The sequence below is a fragment of the Thalassophryne amazonica genome, chromosome 13 (assembly GCF_902500255.1).
Source record: "Thalassophryne amazonica chromosome 13, fThaAma1.1, whole genome shotgun sequence".
In the NCBI taxonomy this organism is placed as follows: domain Eukaryota; kingdom Metazoa; phylum Chordata; class Actinopteri; order Batrachoidiformes; family Batrachoididae; genus Thalassophryne; species Thalassophryne amazonica.
Window position 1 is genome coordinate 19680945 of NC_047115.1, and position 14873 is coordinate 19695817.

General features: G+C 38.3%; 1 protein-coding gene across 11 annotated transcripts in view; it reads right to left on the reverse strand.

Moving 5' to 3' along the window:
* The window catches only part of ccdc88ab (coiled-coil domain containing 88Ab), a 137043-nt gene that overhangs the window by 41973 nt on the left and 80197 nt on the right, over nt 1-14873 (reverse strand). For all 11 annotated transcript variants that reach the window (XR_004564654.1, XR_004564653.1, XM_034185652.1 and 8 more), the window contains exons 9-17: nt 12115-12196; nt 11620-11778; nt 10170-10316; nt 9762-9906; nt 8577-8755; nt 5371-5508; nt 2748-2931; nt 1663-1793; nt 191-484 (exon numbers count right to left, since the gene is read on the reverse strand). Coding sequence is in view for 9 of the 11 variants with exons in the window: in XM_034185652.1 (XP_034041543.1) it covers nt 191-484; nt 1663-1793; nt 2748-2931; nt 5371-5508; nt 8577-8755; nt 9762-9906; nt 10170-10316; nt 11620-11778; nt 12115-12196 (1459 nt within the window). In the remaining 2 variants the exon portion in view is untranslated. The remainder of the gene's footprint in view (nt 1-190; nt 485-1662; nt 1794-2747; nt 2932-5370; nt 5509-8576; nt 8756-9761; nt 9907-10169; nt 10317-11619; nt 11779-12114; nt 12197-14873) is intronic.

The window sequence follows — 14873 nt, forward strand, 5'->3', positions numbered from 1 at the left end:
AATGCTGCAGCTGCTGTTTGAATTACTTTGTCAAACTGCACAGACTCAGAACAGTCCAGGTGCTAATAAGACACTAATTTATTACAGTGAGGAAGCTTCTGAAAGAAATCCTTCTTCCGTTCATGGTAGCACTGAGCTGTGCTGCTCATTTGTTTATCTTCTGTTACAGCCTTATGGCTGCTCCTCTTACTTCTAATCTCTCAGTCTTCTTGGAGGATGCCTTGAGCAGCTCCAAGCTGCGTTTCAGTTGATTCCGCTCGCTCTCCAGTTCCTTGATTTCAGCTTCCAGCTGAGTGGCCTTGGACCCCGCTGACCGGAGGCCCTCAGCTGAGCGCCGCAGCGCCAGGTTCTCCTGCTCCAGCTGGGAGTTCTCCTTTTCTAGAGCCTCCAGCTGGAAAGCCATGTTCTTCAGATTGTCCAATGTCTTCTTTAGACGACGGCCCTCTGCCTCCAGTTCTGTGTTCTCCTTCTCCAAAGAAGCGACCTGTATCCCAGGAAGGGGTAAATGAATGGCTTCATATGAATAACATAACCCCACAACACAGAAAAAAAATCCACAAATTCTTATACAATTGTACCCTGACTAAAATGTCTGTAGTCAAATCAAAGCTGAAAATGTTCCACTATGTAGAATGAAACAGAAAAAAAGGACTTAAATATTAAAATTAGAGATCAGTTTTATATTATTTATTAATCAGAAAGAGCACATCTGGCTGTTCATCCAGTCACATCAAACCAGTGGAAGAATGTTTTCCCCAAGGCTGGCATAATTTACAGATATAAATAGATAAATATATTTAAATATATATAAATAAATAAATAAATAAAAATCTGACAGAGGCAGAAAATTCTTTGATTCAAATTTTAAGTCTAACTTGACAGTGATTAAAAATAAATAACATGCTTAGAAATAGACATTACTTATGTTAAAAGTATCTTATGTTAAGGTATTTATCCAATGCCATTGCACAGCTAATATGACTAAACTAATAAGTTGTGATATAATTTCATAATAAACCCTCTAATTTATATAGTAGTTTCCACCTATATACACACAAAGTGCTTCCTAAATTAAAACATAACAAAAACACCATACATAAAACATCGGCATTTAAAATTAGCAATAAAAAGGGGAATAGCATAATCCAATAAGCAAAATCAATATTATGTAAAAGCAATAAGTATCACCTCGTGGAGATGGATGAGCAGGAGGTCAAGGCAGAGTAAATGAATTAAAAAGATTAAAATTATTTTACATATGTATTTTTATTTCTTAGTTATGTTTCTTCATTTAATGCTTTCTGTGTTGTGAATAAACCAGGTTTAAAGGAAACAACTGTTGAATATCATTTAGTAATTTAATTATCTATCTCAAATATCATTTGGTCATGGTTTGCTACATGTTTTTGGAAGCCTACATGTTTACAGTACAATATGTAACATTTTCAGCTCTTTGGCTTGGTTTTTTGGCACTGAAACTCTGGAAAAACAAACCCAAAGTGAAATTCATGGAATACAAGTTAGTAGTAGCTGGAGCCAAATGTTTTATCGGTTTAGTATTATCACAGTTACCTTTTTAATTACTGGATCAGCACTTACTGAAGCGAACGTTTAACTTAGCTGGGTACTTTTAGGCATAAAGAATACAGATTTTGGACAAACCTTCTCACACGTGATTCCGAGACTGGCGACTTTCTTCTGCAAGCTCTCATTGTTCCTTTCCAGCTTTTGCACCTGAATCCCCAACTCGTCCGCTCGCTCACCTTTTTCCTTCAACACTTCAAGCTCTTTGCCTGCATTAAAATAACATTATATGCACATAAAGCAGCCAAAAAAGAATTTTGATTTACACAAATCAAAGCTTGTTGTTCATAATAAGCCAATTTCCACCACAGGAACTCAACCTATTTCCCAGATTTCATCCATTTTTGCAGGAAAGGCCTGGTGCTGTGTTGCCATTGTGGTGAAGACCCACCAGGCTCGCAGGGACAGCAAGCATGTAAAGGTAAGATGCAAGAAAACCAAATAGTTTTCTTGCAAGCTATCAGTAGCACCCAATGTTAACATGCAGATCAGAAGAGAAAAGCAAGAGTAATTTATTGTAATTTAAATAAATTTGGCTTCCATTTAGATTTTGCAAACTCTTAAAATATCTGTATTTCACTAATTATTCACCTTACTCCAGGCTTCTTGATTGCAATGTTCTTTCCAATCCAACATTCATCAACAAACAAAAAAGTAGCGAGTCTTTTGTCCCTGTGTTTCCAGAGCACAAACATCTGTGGCACAGTATTCCATTGCAGCCCTGCTTCAACTTTTCTCTCTGCACTGTTTCAAGGTGTGTCTAATTCCACGCACATCCAGATGCGCTGACATACGTTTTCTGATTCCTCCTTAAGGATTCAAATCCATGCAGGACCTCGTCTGTCACCTGTACCTCTTTGTCAGTCCATACCAACTCCATTCCATTTTGTTTTCTTCTGCTCGGTTTTAGAAATGCAGATTTTTGGTGATCTTGTCTTTTCTGGCACAGGTTCAATCAGTGTGGAACCCAACCCAACACCATCTCAAGGCCGCTCAGAAGTGCATACCCCAAACTAGTGACGTATTCTGCCCTGAAAAAGGCTCATTAAAAAAAAAAAAAGTATGCAACTCCCTAGAATGGCCTGCAATATCCTGTGGTAGAAACGAGCCAAATCCCTGTGCTAAAAGAACCACACAAGTATAAAAGGCTGTGTGTCACTCACGTAGCTGCTTTCTCTCAAACTCCATCTTATTGAGTTTGGCGCTTGTCTCACAGATGGACTCATGAAGAACACGATTCTCCTTCTCCACATCCTTGACACGTGCCTCGGTGCCCACTTGGCAGCGCTGGCGCAGAGACAACACCGTCTGGTTCAGGTGGTTGTTCTCCTGCTCCAGACCCTTCAGCTGCAGAACAAACATCAGAGATGTAATGCTGACAAAATTCAATGTAAGTGGATAAATAAATGGCTGAATGATCAACTTTTGTTCAGCAATACCTCTGAAAATAAATAAATATGTAAAAATGCTGTATAGACTGACTGTGTCAATGAACCCTTATGGCTTTTATTACCCAGTCTTTATCCCAGAATTACACAGGCAGGTAACTTCCAAGTTTTTCTTTATGGCCAAGCGGTGCTGAAGGAAGAAGTTGGATGTTCAAAAATTCAAAACACTGATTGCAATAATGTCAGTTGACATGTGTAATATGAGATGAAGACTTTAAGAAAGTGGCAACTAATAATAAATATAATAAATGTATAGGACTTTCAAAAGATAATTACAAAGTGTTACACAAAAAAGTTTTAAAAACTGCCAGTATCAGAAGTAGGTATATTACCAAATTTTCACTTTGTCTAATTACAAGATTTTGCAGAAAACTAAAAATCGTGAATAGCAGGAAAAACAAAATGGTTTAAAACTGCATAGCAGTTGGAAAATGATGTATTTTTGGAAAGGAACCACATTAGTTACATCTCATTATGTTTGCAGCGGTTAACTGACTGAAGAGAACTGCCCTCAGTGTGTCTGTGCCATCTGAGTGCCTGTTCACCTCATCAAAGCAGGATTTGACAAATGGGACGGTTAAACTAATCAAAGGTGTCAGATTTGGGTCTAACAGCCATTAAGTTCCTGCAGGCGCACAGCGAGCGTGTGCATGTGGGCCACGGAGCAGGTATGAATCTGTGTAATCAGTAAAAAAATGCTACAAGTTCCCTGTCAGCTTTTCATACCAAATCAAGTACAAAACGTTACTCTGGATAAAACTCCACATAGACCTTGTTGTATTACAACTCGGTCATCTTAGTTTTGTACAAAAAAGATGACGTGTGATAGCGATGGTGTGTCTGACCAACATCATGTTAAAGTGATTACAAAATAATGCCCCATAAAGGCTTAAACAGCATCTCTATGGAAAAGAGAACCAACTTATTTCAAGGAATTACCTAATCTGTTAGTAGGAAGTGAGCTGATGTGATAACCTTAGACCTAAACATTGTGGTACACTGTATTACACACCTCTCCAGACATATTGTTTCAGTGCTGTTGCACATATTCTCTTTACCCCTCCATCTGGTCAAGTTCTTCCTCCTACCTCAGTCACTCCTTGCAGATCAGGCAGCTTACCTGACAAAAAATTGTGCCACCAATATGTAGATTATACACATCATTTCAGTCCACCAAGCTGCAAATGTTGACTGGCCTTGGTTGGTGAAGTAATGTGAGTTAGACTGGCGTCCTGTCCGGGGGAGACTTTTAGACTTTTGTCCGCTTCATGCTACAGAATCCGGAGATAGTTGCCTGTGTAGGTTATAACCAAAATATTCCGGCACAACTTTGAGCATAACTCACAGGTTTTAGCTATGCAAAGCTCACCAACTCATCCATGTGGAATGACATCTAATTTGTTGATAGAACTTACTATATCTGCAGATATTATGGTACACAGTGAAATCAGCCATCTGCCACGCCTATTGGATAGTAATGTGGCTTGCAGGAAAACTGAAATACAAGCTTGGTGCTCATTCACATAGGAAAACTCCAATACTCAGTCTAGGCCTGTTATGATAAATTCTGGTGGCCGCTGTAATTGCCTCAGAAAATATCATGATATCATCAGCGATATGCAAAGTGGAATCAAATAAAACAAATAAGTCAAGAGTTGTTTTTTTCTGTTGTAAGAGCCACAACTTGAGCCAACAGCAGTTAAAGTTAAACATGATGCAAATTTCATATTTCATGCTACATTTCATGTTATTTGATGTTATGCATCATAAACATAAAAAGGTTTTAAAAAAAACATTAATATTGGATGACCACGGCATTTGCTGTAGTGTTCAAAATTTGCATACATACAGGAATCGGAGGACCGTGAAACAAAGTGCAGATGCAGACTTTGTTGTTGTTGGGGTTTTTTTTTTTTATTAAACATTTTTGAATCCTCGTCATGTTTGATGAATTTACAGTGTCACGCCACACTGCCATCAATGTTTTGTCAATTTGACTGATTTTGCACAAATGATGGCGTCATGCTTGTTCATATTTTAAGAAAAGGAACCCCGCCCCCCAACAAACAAAAAACAAACAAACAAAAAAGAAACAGTAAGTTGATATAGTAATTATCACAACAGGCCTAACTCGGTCATCATGAAATTTTTACTTATGTTTTAAAGCCTGCATACCATTTTTAAAAATCTAAAATATAAGCCTGTAGACATTATGTGGGCTGCACATTGTGTTAAAATCAAGTGTCGAACTTTTGCTCTGAATTTACTGCGGTCACAAAGTGTGTCCGGGGACACAGAGCCATAAGCATGAAAGCATTATGACTACTGATGAATGTACCTGTCTTTCAGAGTTTTCTCTGAGCGTTTCCAGAGTCTTCTCCAGTAAAGCTTTCTCCTTCATAAGGTCAGTACTGAGGGACTCTGAACTGCGGAGTGACTCTCTGTCTGCAGCAAGTTCAGCCTCCACTTGCTCGAGCTGCAAAAATCAAACCACAAAATGAAAGGATCAATAAATTCACGTTTCAACTGTGGACCACCTTGATCTTACACAAAATCTTAAGTAATTTTGTCTGATTTGTAGTCAAAATATCGACACTTACTATTTAACAAAAAAAGGGAAAAAAATTGATAAAAGAAACCATTTTAAGATTATACATCTTTAAAATCTTAAGTCAAAATGTCTTGGAAGCATCCTGTTTTGAGTCATATCTGAGCTAAAAAAAAAAAAAAAAAAAATGTTTACTTAAGATGCTGTGTTGTTTGTAAAAGACTGAACAATTCCTCATACTCACAAAATTAAGCTCAAAGTGAATTTTCTCAGCTAATTTCAATACTTTCTTTCCAGAAATCTTGAGCGTATTGTTAGTGGCTCCATTGGAAGATTTTTTTTAATACTTGTTTAAGTTTAAAGCACCTTGTTTGAAGAAAAAAAATATGTCAGTGGAACAACTTACAAAAAAAAAAAAAAAGCTTTTGAAATTGGCTGAGAAAACTAACTTTGAACTTTGTTTTACTAGTGTTAGGGAGTGTTACAGCTTTTACAAACAACCTAGCATCTTAAAAATCTTGTGGCAAGTAAAAACAACAAGCTAATTTCCAAGACTCACTTAAGATTTTCAAAATATTATCTAAAAAAATAGCTTACTTGTTTTACTAGCTTTATTTGTTTTGTATTTTTGCAGTGTGTTCACAGTTTGATACTGGCTCAACAACAGCTATATTATAATTTTAATGGTGAGCTTTGCTCTGCAGAAATACAGATATGGTGGATTGAAGATTATTTTCTTGTAATACATCTTACTTTAGTAAAGCTCATACAGTGTATCACAGCATCTGTTAACCTGCGATTCCACATCCCAATTCCCAAAATGAGTGGAATCACTAATCCATAGGAGCGACACCTGACGTGTCACCTTATACTGTCAAAATTCTGCTGATGTGCACACACACGCGCACGCACACACACACACACACACACACACACACACACACACGAGATAACAGGTGCGCACTCATGCACTCAATGTATGAGGCATCTTTTGTTAAGAAGTCAACCAGTAAGCACATTCCCATTTTAATTATTCTTTCCTAGAAACTCCATGTCACCCAGCAATAAATGTCTCACTCAAGATTCCCTTTTTTGTGTGAGAGAGAAAAAAACAAACAAAAAAGCACAATTTTATGCTTTTTATTCATGCGCACAGAGAGAGGCTTACGTTTCTGAAAATAGCTGAGAGACTTCTCTTAGTGAGGGGTATTCAAGTGTCAAAAGCTAGAAAAGAAAAGGCAAAGTGGGGCTGCCTGGATTTACAGCTTTGCTTTCATCCTCCTCACCAGTCTTTCCATACACCACCACCCCCACCCCCCACCTTCCTAACTGTCATTATGTAAAAAAGCCTAAAGACGAGTACTGGAGTGATATATTATAAAGGAGGAGTGGCTCGGCATGCTAATCCTGCTGGTAACTAATGAGAGGCATGCGATGAATAATTCTGAAACAATGCCTGCCTCCCTCACCATCCAGCTCTGCAGCATCATTTCATTAGCATAATGGGCTGTGATTGGCCTGTTCAACTTTCTGATGCAGCACATTAAGCTCGTCCACACTCGTGTGAAACTGACATTTCAAAGAAATGCATAGAAACAAGCACCCTTCATTAGATTGTTAAAAAAAAAAAAAAGAGTATGTTAGTGACAAAGATGAAACAACTGCAGTGACAATAAAACATTAAGGTACGTCCTGATTTTTGCTGAATGGTGACGACTCTGCTGCTGTGAACATGGCCAGGTAAGAGCTGCTTGATAAATGAACTCAAGACTGCTGTTCAGGCCTTTACAGTCAATTAGTAAGTGTATTAGTAAGTGTAAAAGTAAAAAAGTTATTATTTCATTCATGAGTAGAGATTCTAAAGAGAGTAAAATAAAGAATGTACAAAGTACAACCCTCCCTCCAGGTCCCACTATCCACTGCCATGTGCCACTGCAGACTTCATGATTCTCCTAATTGTAGTAATAATAATAATAATAATAATAATAATAAACCGACTGCATTTATTAACATTTGTTGCATTATTAGATTTGCATTACCTGTAGTAAGTGCAAAGTGTTTTGTTAAGAGCTTTTGGGAGATCCATAATATAACACCAGAATGAGCAACTGAATTTGAGAACTCGTCGTGCTGGATCTGTATGCAGGGAATCTCCTGCATCCATGACTGATCTTACACAGGGAGGTGATGGTCTAGAGGTTAAAGCAGTGGGCTTGAGACCAAAGGATCTTCAGTTCAAGTCCACATCAGATTGGAAAATCACAAGGTTCATAATCTCTAAATTGCTCCTGGTGTTCCGATGAAATGCAGCCATTTACCATCTGCATTTAATCATGTACTAACTGCAATATATTTCCCCGGAACTTTAACCTGCACCCCGTTTTCTTGTCACGTCCGTGTGAACACTGGACTGCATAAGTCTGTTTAGCTGTAACGTTTCTGTCATTGCAAGTTCTGCCAATCTTGTGATGTGTTTTTTGTTTTTTCTTGTTAGAATGGCCACAGCAGATGGTCACCCCACTGAGTCTGTCATGCTTATGGTTTCTTTCTAAAAAAAAAAAAAAAAAAAAAAACCTTCCCTCAACACTGTCACCAATGTGCTTACTCATAAGGTGGGTAAAGTCCAGACCAGTGGTTCCCAAACAGGTGTGTGTAGGTTAGATGGCACTTGGGATCCAGTGGTCTAGATGTTACTCATGTATAGCTCCGCGAAGTGACTTGTTATGATTTGGTGCTGTACAAGTAAACTGAATGTCATGAGAGTAGAGCCCTCACAAAGGCTCTAGAGCAGAGTTTTGGGACAACTGCATAATGATGTTACATAACATGTCTAAACAATACATGTGGACTTATGTGGATATGTCAAAAGAACTTGAAGGATTAAGAAGTATTTCAAAAGTGCACGCCACGTGGCATCCAGTTATCAGGAAAACTGTGTGAGCTACCTGCATCTCTGCTAAAAACACATACACACAAAGAAAAAATTTGCTGCTTACTGTCTGGTTGAGTCTCTGGTTTTCCTGGGTGACTTTGATCAGTTTTGCTGCAGCGTCCTGACTGGCAGTTTGCCTGAGCTCCTCCACGGTCTTCAGGAGGGTCTGGTTGTCTTTCTCTAGCTTCAATAAGCGACTGGAAGTGAGCTCATTTACCTCCTCACCCAGGGATTTTTGAGGGGCTGGGTCAATTACAGGAAAGAGGGAGAGATAATAAAAAAATTGGAATCCACATCACATGGATAAAAAAAACCAAAGGTATGCTTGTGTTTGTGAGGTCCATGTCATCATCAGTGCAAGAACTGATCAAAACAAAGTTTTAATCTTTACAGCATTTATACTACCTAAATCTCATGGTCTTAAAACCATTTTAACAAACACATACAAAGCTCCTTCATTAATTAAACCTCTTAACAGCTTTACAGTTCAAATGCGGAGATTTTATTCCTTGACTGTATTAATTACAGTTCTTACTCAAGTAGTAACAAAGTCTGATGAATGCAAAAAAGTCAAGAAACAAAAGACAAGGCCAAGAGCCAACAGATAATGTTTCATCCAGGCACAAGAGCTTCTTACATATGCACATATCTGAATTTGCACAAGACGGACGCTGTGCCACAATTACGGCAAATGATATGACATTCTTCTGCTAGATCAGAGGTATTTTATTCGGCCGACATAACTAGATTCAGGACAGTCGTCTACCGCAATGTCATCTAAGCAAGACTGCCTGAAATCTGTCTAATAAAATACACCTCATCTTGCAATGGAATATACTAAACGGGTGCTTCATGTCAATAACTGTAAATGCAGCAGGACATCATTCTCAGTGCAACACCTACGTATGACAGCTACAATCTGTGAGAAATTCTCATGTCGGGGTTCATCTGCTGACCATCTGAAAACTTCCACCTTGCGGTTCAATCTGCTCAGCTGAATAGCTACATCTAAGGAGGTTTCGCGTGTGCATCACCAAGTCCCAAGATGGGTCAGGTTTTCATCCAATCTCAAGAACTGATGAGTTCCTACCCTTAACCTGAAACAGTGCTCATTACCACTGAGCTACACATTTCAAAAGCTACCTTTTCAGCCTTTTATGACAGTCATTGTGTTTTCATTCCTTTTTTTTAAGTTGTTCTACATGCAGAAACCTGCTCTTTACATCTATAAGGACCTTCCTGGTCTCACCCTCAGTCAGTTCTGGAGTCTTTGATAGTTGCTCCAACTCCCAGCCCAGGTGCAGGGATTCATCCATGCTCTGTTTCTGGGCCATCTCCAGAACCAGGTTTTCTTCCAAAAGCTCCTCCATACGCTTACGATCCAAGTCTCGTTCCTGGACAAAAGGACAACAGGAAGACAAGAAGTGAAAGACATCAGACCTGAAATAACACTACACACCACTTAACCATTGTTTGCTCTGACTGCTTCATGGCTGAGCCATATGGCAGCTCTTTAACTTAAACTACAGCCTCTGTGGCTCAAATGACTGTCACTCTCTGTAAGTATTAAATCACTGGGTAGTTAAAACAACAACAACAACAAAAAAACCACCTGATCTATGCAGTCCAACAGCGGTAAATCCATCAATCATCTTACCATCTCCAGGTCATGAATCTTGGATTTCAACTGTAAATTCTCCTTCTCCAGGAGGTGAAGTTTATCAGAACGAGTCCTGCTACCATCCAGCTGCTCCTCTAGCATGGTCTTAGTCTCCAACAGGATCTGGTTGTCCTCCTTCAGCTCCTACATAAGCAACCATTTCACAAGAAGGCATGTAGTGAGTGCATCTGTAAAGTATTCACAGCGCTTCACTTTTTCCACATTTTGCAATGTTACAGCTTTATTTCAAAATGGAGTAAATTCATTTATTCCCACAAAATTCTACTCACTACACAATGTAAAGTTTTTTTGTTTTTGTTTTTTGCAAATTTATTAAAACTAATAATAAAAAACTATCACGAGTACACAAGTATTCACAGCCTTTGCCATGAAGCTCAAAATTGAGCTCAGGTGTATCCTGTTTCCACTGATCATCCTTGAGATGTTTCTACAGCTTTGTACAGGGTATTTTATGTAGAATTTTGAAGAAAAAAATTTATTTCAGTCATTCTGGAATAAGGCTGTAACATAAAATGTTGAAGAAGTGAAGCACGGAATACGTTCTGGATACACTGTACATGTTGCACCAATCACAGCAAATTATAAACTGTAATGACAGTCTTAAAATTAGCACCTTGACACTGCACGTAACATTAGCGTGAGCCGAGTGCATTCATTATGAACAACAGAATTCATGATGCTAATGGGCTAATGCTAGCATGAAAACTTGCTAGTGTCACATAACGTGATGCTAGTGGGCTAACGCTTGAGATTAGTGCCTCCATTGTTGCAATGGGATTTATAATATGTTCTTAAAAAAAAAAAAAACAGTGACATACTTAGAGTTACAATTTTGCTTAGAAAAATCTCACTGCACATCTACAGGTAATGTTACATTCTGACTGGAAAAAAAAAAGAAAAGACAATCTAACTATGTGTGGGCTGAGTTTTTTACTGAACACACAAGCTAACATAAAGATTTGGGCCTCAAAGAATTGTGTTATACTTACCCCAAGAACGGCCCAAATAAAAACATGTTAACCATATTAAAAAAATAAATAAAAAATTTTAGTGGGGTACTCATAGACCCCAGGTGTACAGATTACTAAACTTCATGATGTGTATTGTTGAGAACTAAATGAACAACAGAATAAGGTATCTTTAAAAAGTTATCTTTTTGAAACAATTTAAGCAACATCAGAGTCAAGCCCGAGTTCTCAAGATCAATGATATTTCTTAAATTGCTTCTTATTTCTCATGTTTCTTAGATGATACTTCATTTTATTCCTTCACTGCTGCTCACAAGACGGCCAAATCAATCACAGCTTTACATTTCAGGCTAATACTTGTTCTTTTATTGTCAGCTGCAGGACACCTGAATATCACTGCATGAATTTTGATGGCGTTGTATTTGCTCAAAGCCACAATTTTGAGCAGGCGGCCGTACCTCAACTCTGGCTTTGTAGAATTCGATGTCATGTAGTCGCTCTTTGTATCGGCTCAGCTCGCTCTCCAGTTTGTCCACGCGGATCGCTTTCTCTCTGATAACGTCCAACTCGTCGCGGTAAGCCCGAGCTGAGCGAGCATCGGACAACAGCTGATAGCTCTTTAAGATGTACACAAAAACAAACAAAAAACATTAACATTGTTAAGACTCTCACTAAGCATCATTAAAATTTGGTAGTATTTATTTAGATATCAGTGTGTTATGACTGTAATCCCCCCCCCCCCCCCCCACACACACACACAGCAAACAGTCAGTCCACACTAAATCAAAACCATGCCAGGTCACTGCCAGACTAAAGGTTACTCTAATAACCTATAATGAGCTAAGCCACAAGCTAGTGTATTAAAGCATGACAGCACAGTAGAAACACAAGGAGGGAGGAGGGGAGGAGCAGATGGCGGGATCGGCGGTCGTGTAGGTGTGCTTTGGTGTTACCTCTTGCTGAAGCCTCTTGACCTCAACTTCCATATTCTCCAACTCCTGTCTGGTGTCCAAAAGCTGCTCACTCTTTTCCTCTCTAAGTAGGAGACAAAAAAAAAAAAAAAAAAAAAGATTCCAGAGGTGTTTTGTTTGCAGGGATGGATGAAGATTTTGTATTTTTTTTTGTTGATGCAATACAGAGTTGTAATGAATATTAAATGCATAGATGGATGAAAGAAGAATATTATCAATAAGGGATTTTTATCAACATAATGTTAAATTCAAAACTGCACAAAGGTGAAAGGACTGAGCCTCAGCAACATCTTAATGTATCCAATGATGCTTAAAAATAGTAACTCAAAATAATAATAATAATAATAAAAAAAACGAAATAAGTGTTCTGAGACACCTATAACTTAACAAAAAACAGCACTAAAACAGCTGGATGAGCCTTAATGACATCCTAATTTATTTAGTGATGTATAAAAATTGTAACTCTTTTGTAATTGTAAGTCTTTTGGCACGTTTATTGTAGTAACAAATGTTGTAGGTGATGTTTAATGCAGCAAAAACAGCAAAGCAGCAGCTTGCCCTCGAGTCTCAACATCTTAATTATCCACCAATGCATGAAAAATCAGAAAACAGCTGTATTTTAGTTTATTAAATTTTATTTTCAAATTTATTGCAGTAACAAATGTAGCTGGTTGAACTATAAAGTAGCAAAAATTAGCAGCAAAACAGAAGCTTGACTTTGAACCTTGATAAAATCTTAATTTATCAGCAATACTTTAAAATGAAGTTACAAAGTTTTTTTTCTAATTATATAGCGATAACAAATGTTCTCTGTGATCATTAATGTAGCAGAAAGCAGTAGCAAAACAGCAACTTTTCCTTGAGCTTCAACAATGTCTTAATTTATGCACCAATACTTAAATGTAGCGTTTTTCTGTATATACTGCAGTGACTCTGCTGGACAGAGTATCTGATTGTGTCCTCTGCCAAACTATATCTGGGATAAAGAGTTTAAAATAAAAAAAATTATGTCAACAGACAGGAAAGACAGAACGCTGGCAAGAAGCAAGACGCTCATGAGAATAGACACACTGGTTTTCCCTGCAGCAAAGAAGCTTTAAAAATCATGAAGCCAGTAAACAAAAATCATGTGCCTCAATGCATCTTCTCTTATGTCACAAACACACAACAGAGACATTCCTTTAGGGCCGGTTCCCTCTACATCATTTAATGGTGGTGACCTACTGACAGTTGTAAGGAATAGCTGCATTTCTGCATGAACAACATTACCGCCATGACTTTCACGTTTGGGTTTTTTAAGTGTTCGGAAAGTCAATTCACACATTGAAGTAGATATCAGTCAACCCTCTAAACCAGTGTCTCATGTTAAAATAGCATATTGTATAATCATGATTTTCTTGTAGTATGGATGGGACACACACACACACACACACACACACACACACACACACACACACACACACACACACACACACACACACACACACACACACACACACACACACACACACACACACACACACACACACACACACACACACACACCATATAGTGACACCAGGAGAGTGGGAAGCAGGTATAACAGCAGCTGCCTGTGTTCTGTGTCATTATACTTCAGGAATAAACACATGCAAATCTGCTGATTGACCGCACCTGGGGTTCAAACCGTGCATTATTGTGGTGAAACAAAAAATGCAACAAAGAGCACAAAAAAGAGGAAAAATCTTATTTCAGTGATGCATTTGTTCAAGTCGAAATGCAGAATTAAACTGTCTTCTTTCACCCTCAGTGGAACCTTGATTTGTAGTCTGTACTGTCCTGTATCATTTGTTCAACAGACAGTCAGACATGACAGCCAGGCTGACATTCGCTGTGTGCTTGTGTGACTGTAAATCCTCAAGGCTCCTGCTATACAGACAGAACATGTGACACTGCATTTGAGGAAAAGGCCCGCCTTCCTCACATGCTGTATGTAGGTTTGTATCAACATCTGATGGCTAATTTGTTTCACCCGTTTCTGTTCTGTGTCACTGGTTTGCCCCCTCTGACCCGCACAGCCACTCACTGTTTGCCATTCCCCAAATAACAAACACCTGTCAACTCTCACGCAGCAGATTAGCTTTGGGCTCATTATAGATGCAGCTGGCTCTAGCATTTGTGATAATGATTTAACATGCAAGCATCTGCACAGGCACAGGGGTGAACACCTGCCTACTCATGACAATAACCCTATAGGACAAAATCTCAAAAGCAGTGATCCTTGTTCTGAGAAAGGTAAACAATGCACACCACTGTTTCAACACTAGGTACAACCCTAAAATATGTGAAGATGCAACAAATGCCATTAGTGACTGGGCATTACTCACATCCCCCAACACAAAAAAATAAAAACTGTATCTTAAACATTACAAGATATTATGAGGGAAAAAAATATAGCCATATCCATTAACCTTACTTTAGAGCAATATCCAGTTTCTCATAGTGGGATTAATATGGTTCATTTACATTCCCATAACCACACTTTATTACACCACTAAAATGGCAATCAGTGTTCATCTATCTGCACTGACATTCAAGATGTGTTTAAAAATTGCTTGAAGTGAAAATGTGGTTCTAATAAGTTTAATTGGTTTTCTGATTAATTGAAATGGCTCTAAATTTGATAAATGGATCTTATTGTCCCTTTAAGCAGAAATCACTTCTCCCCTGACATTACTCAGGCAACCATTTAACACCAACAA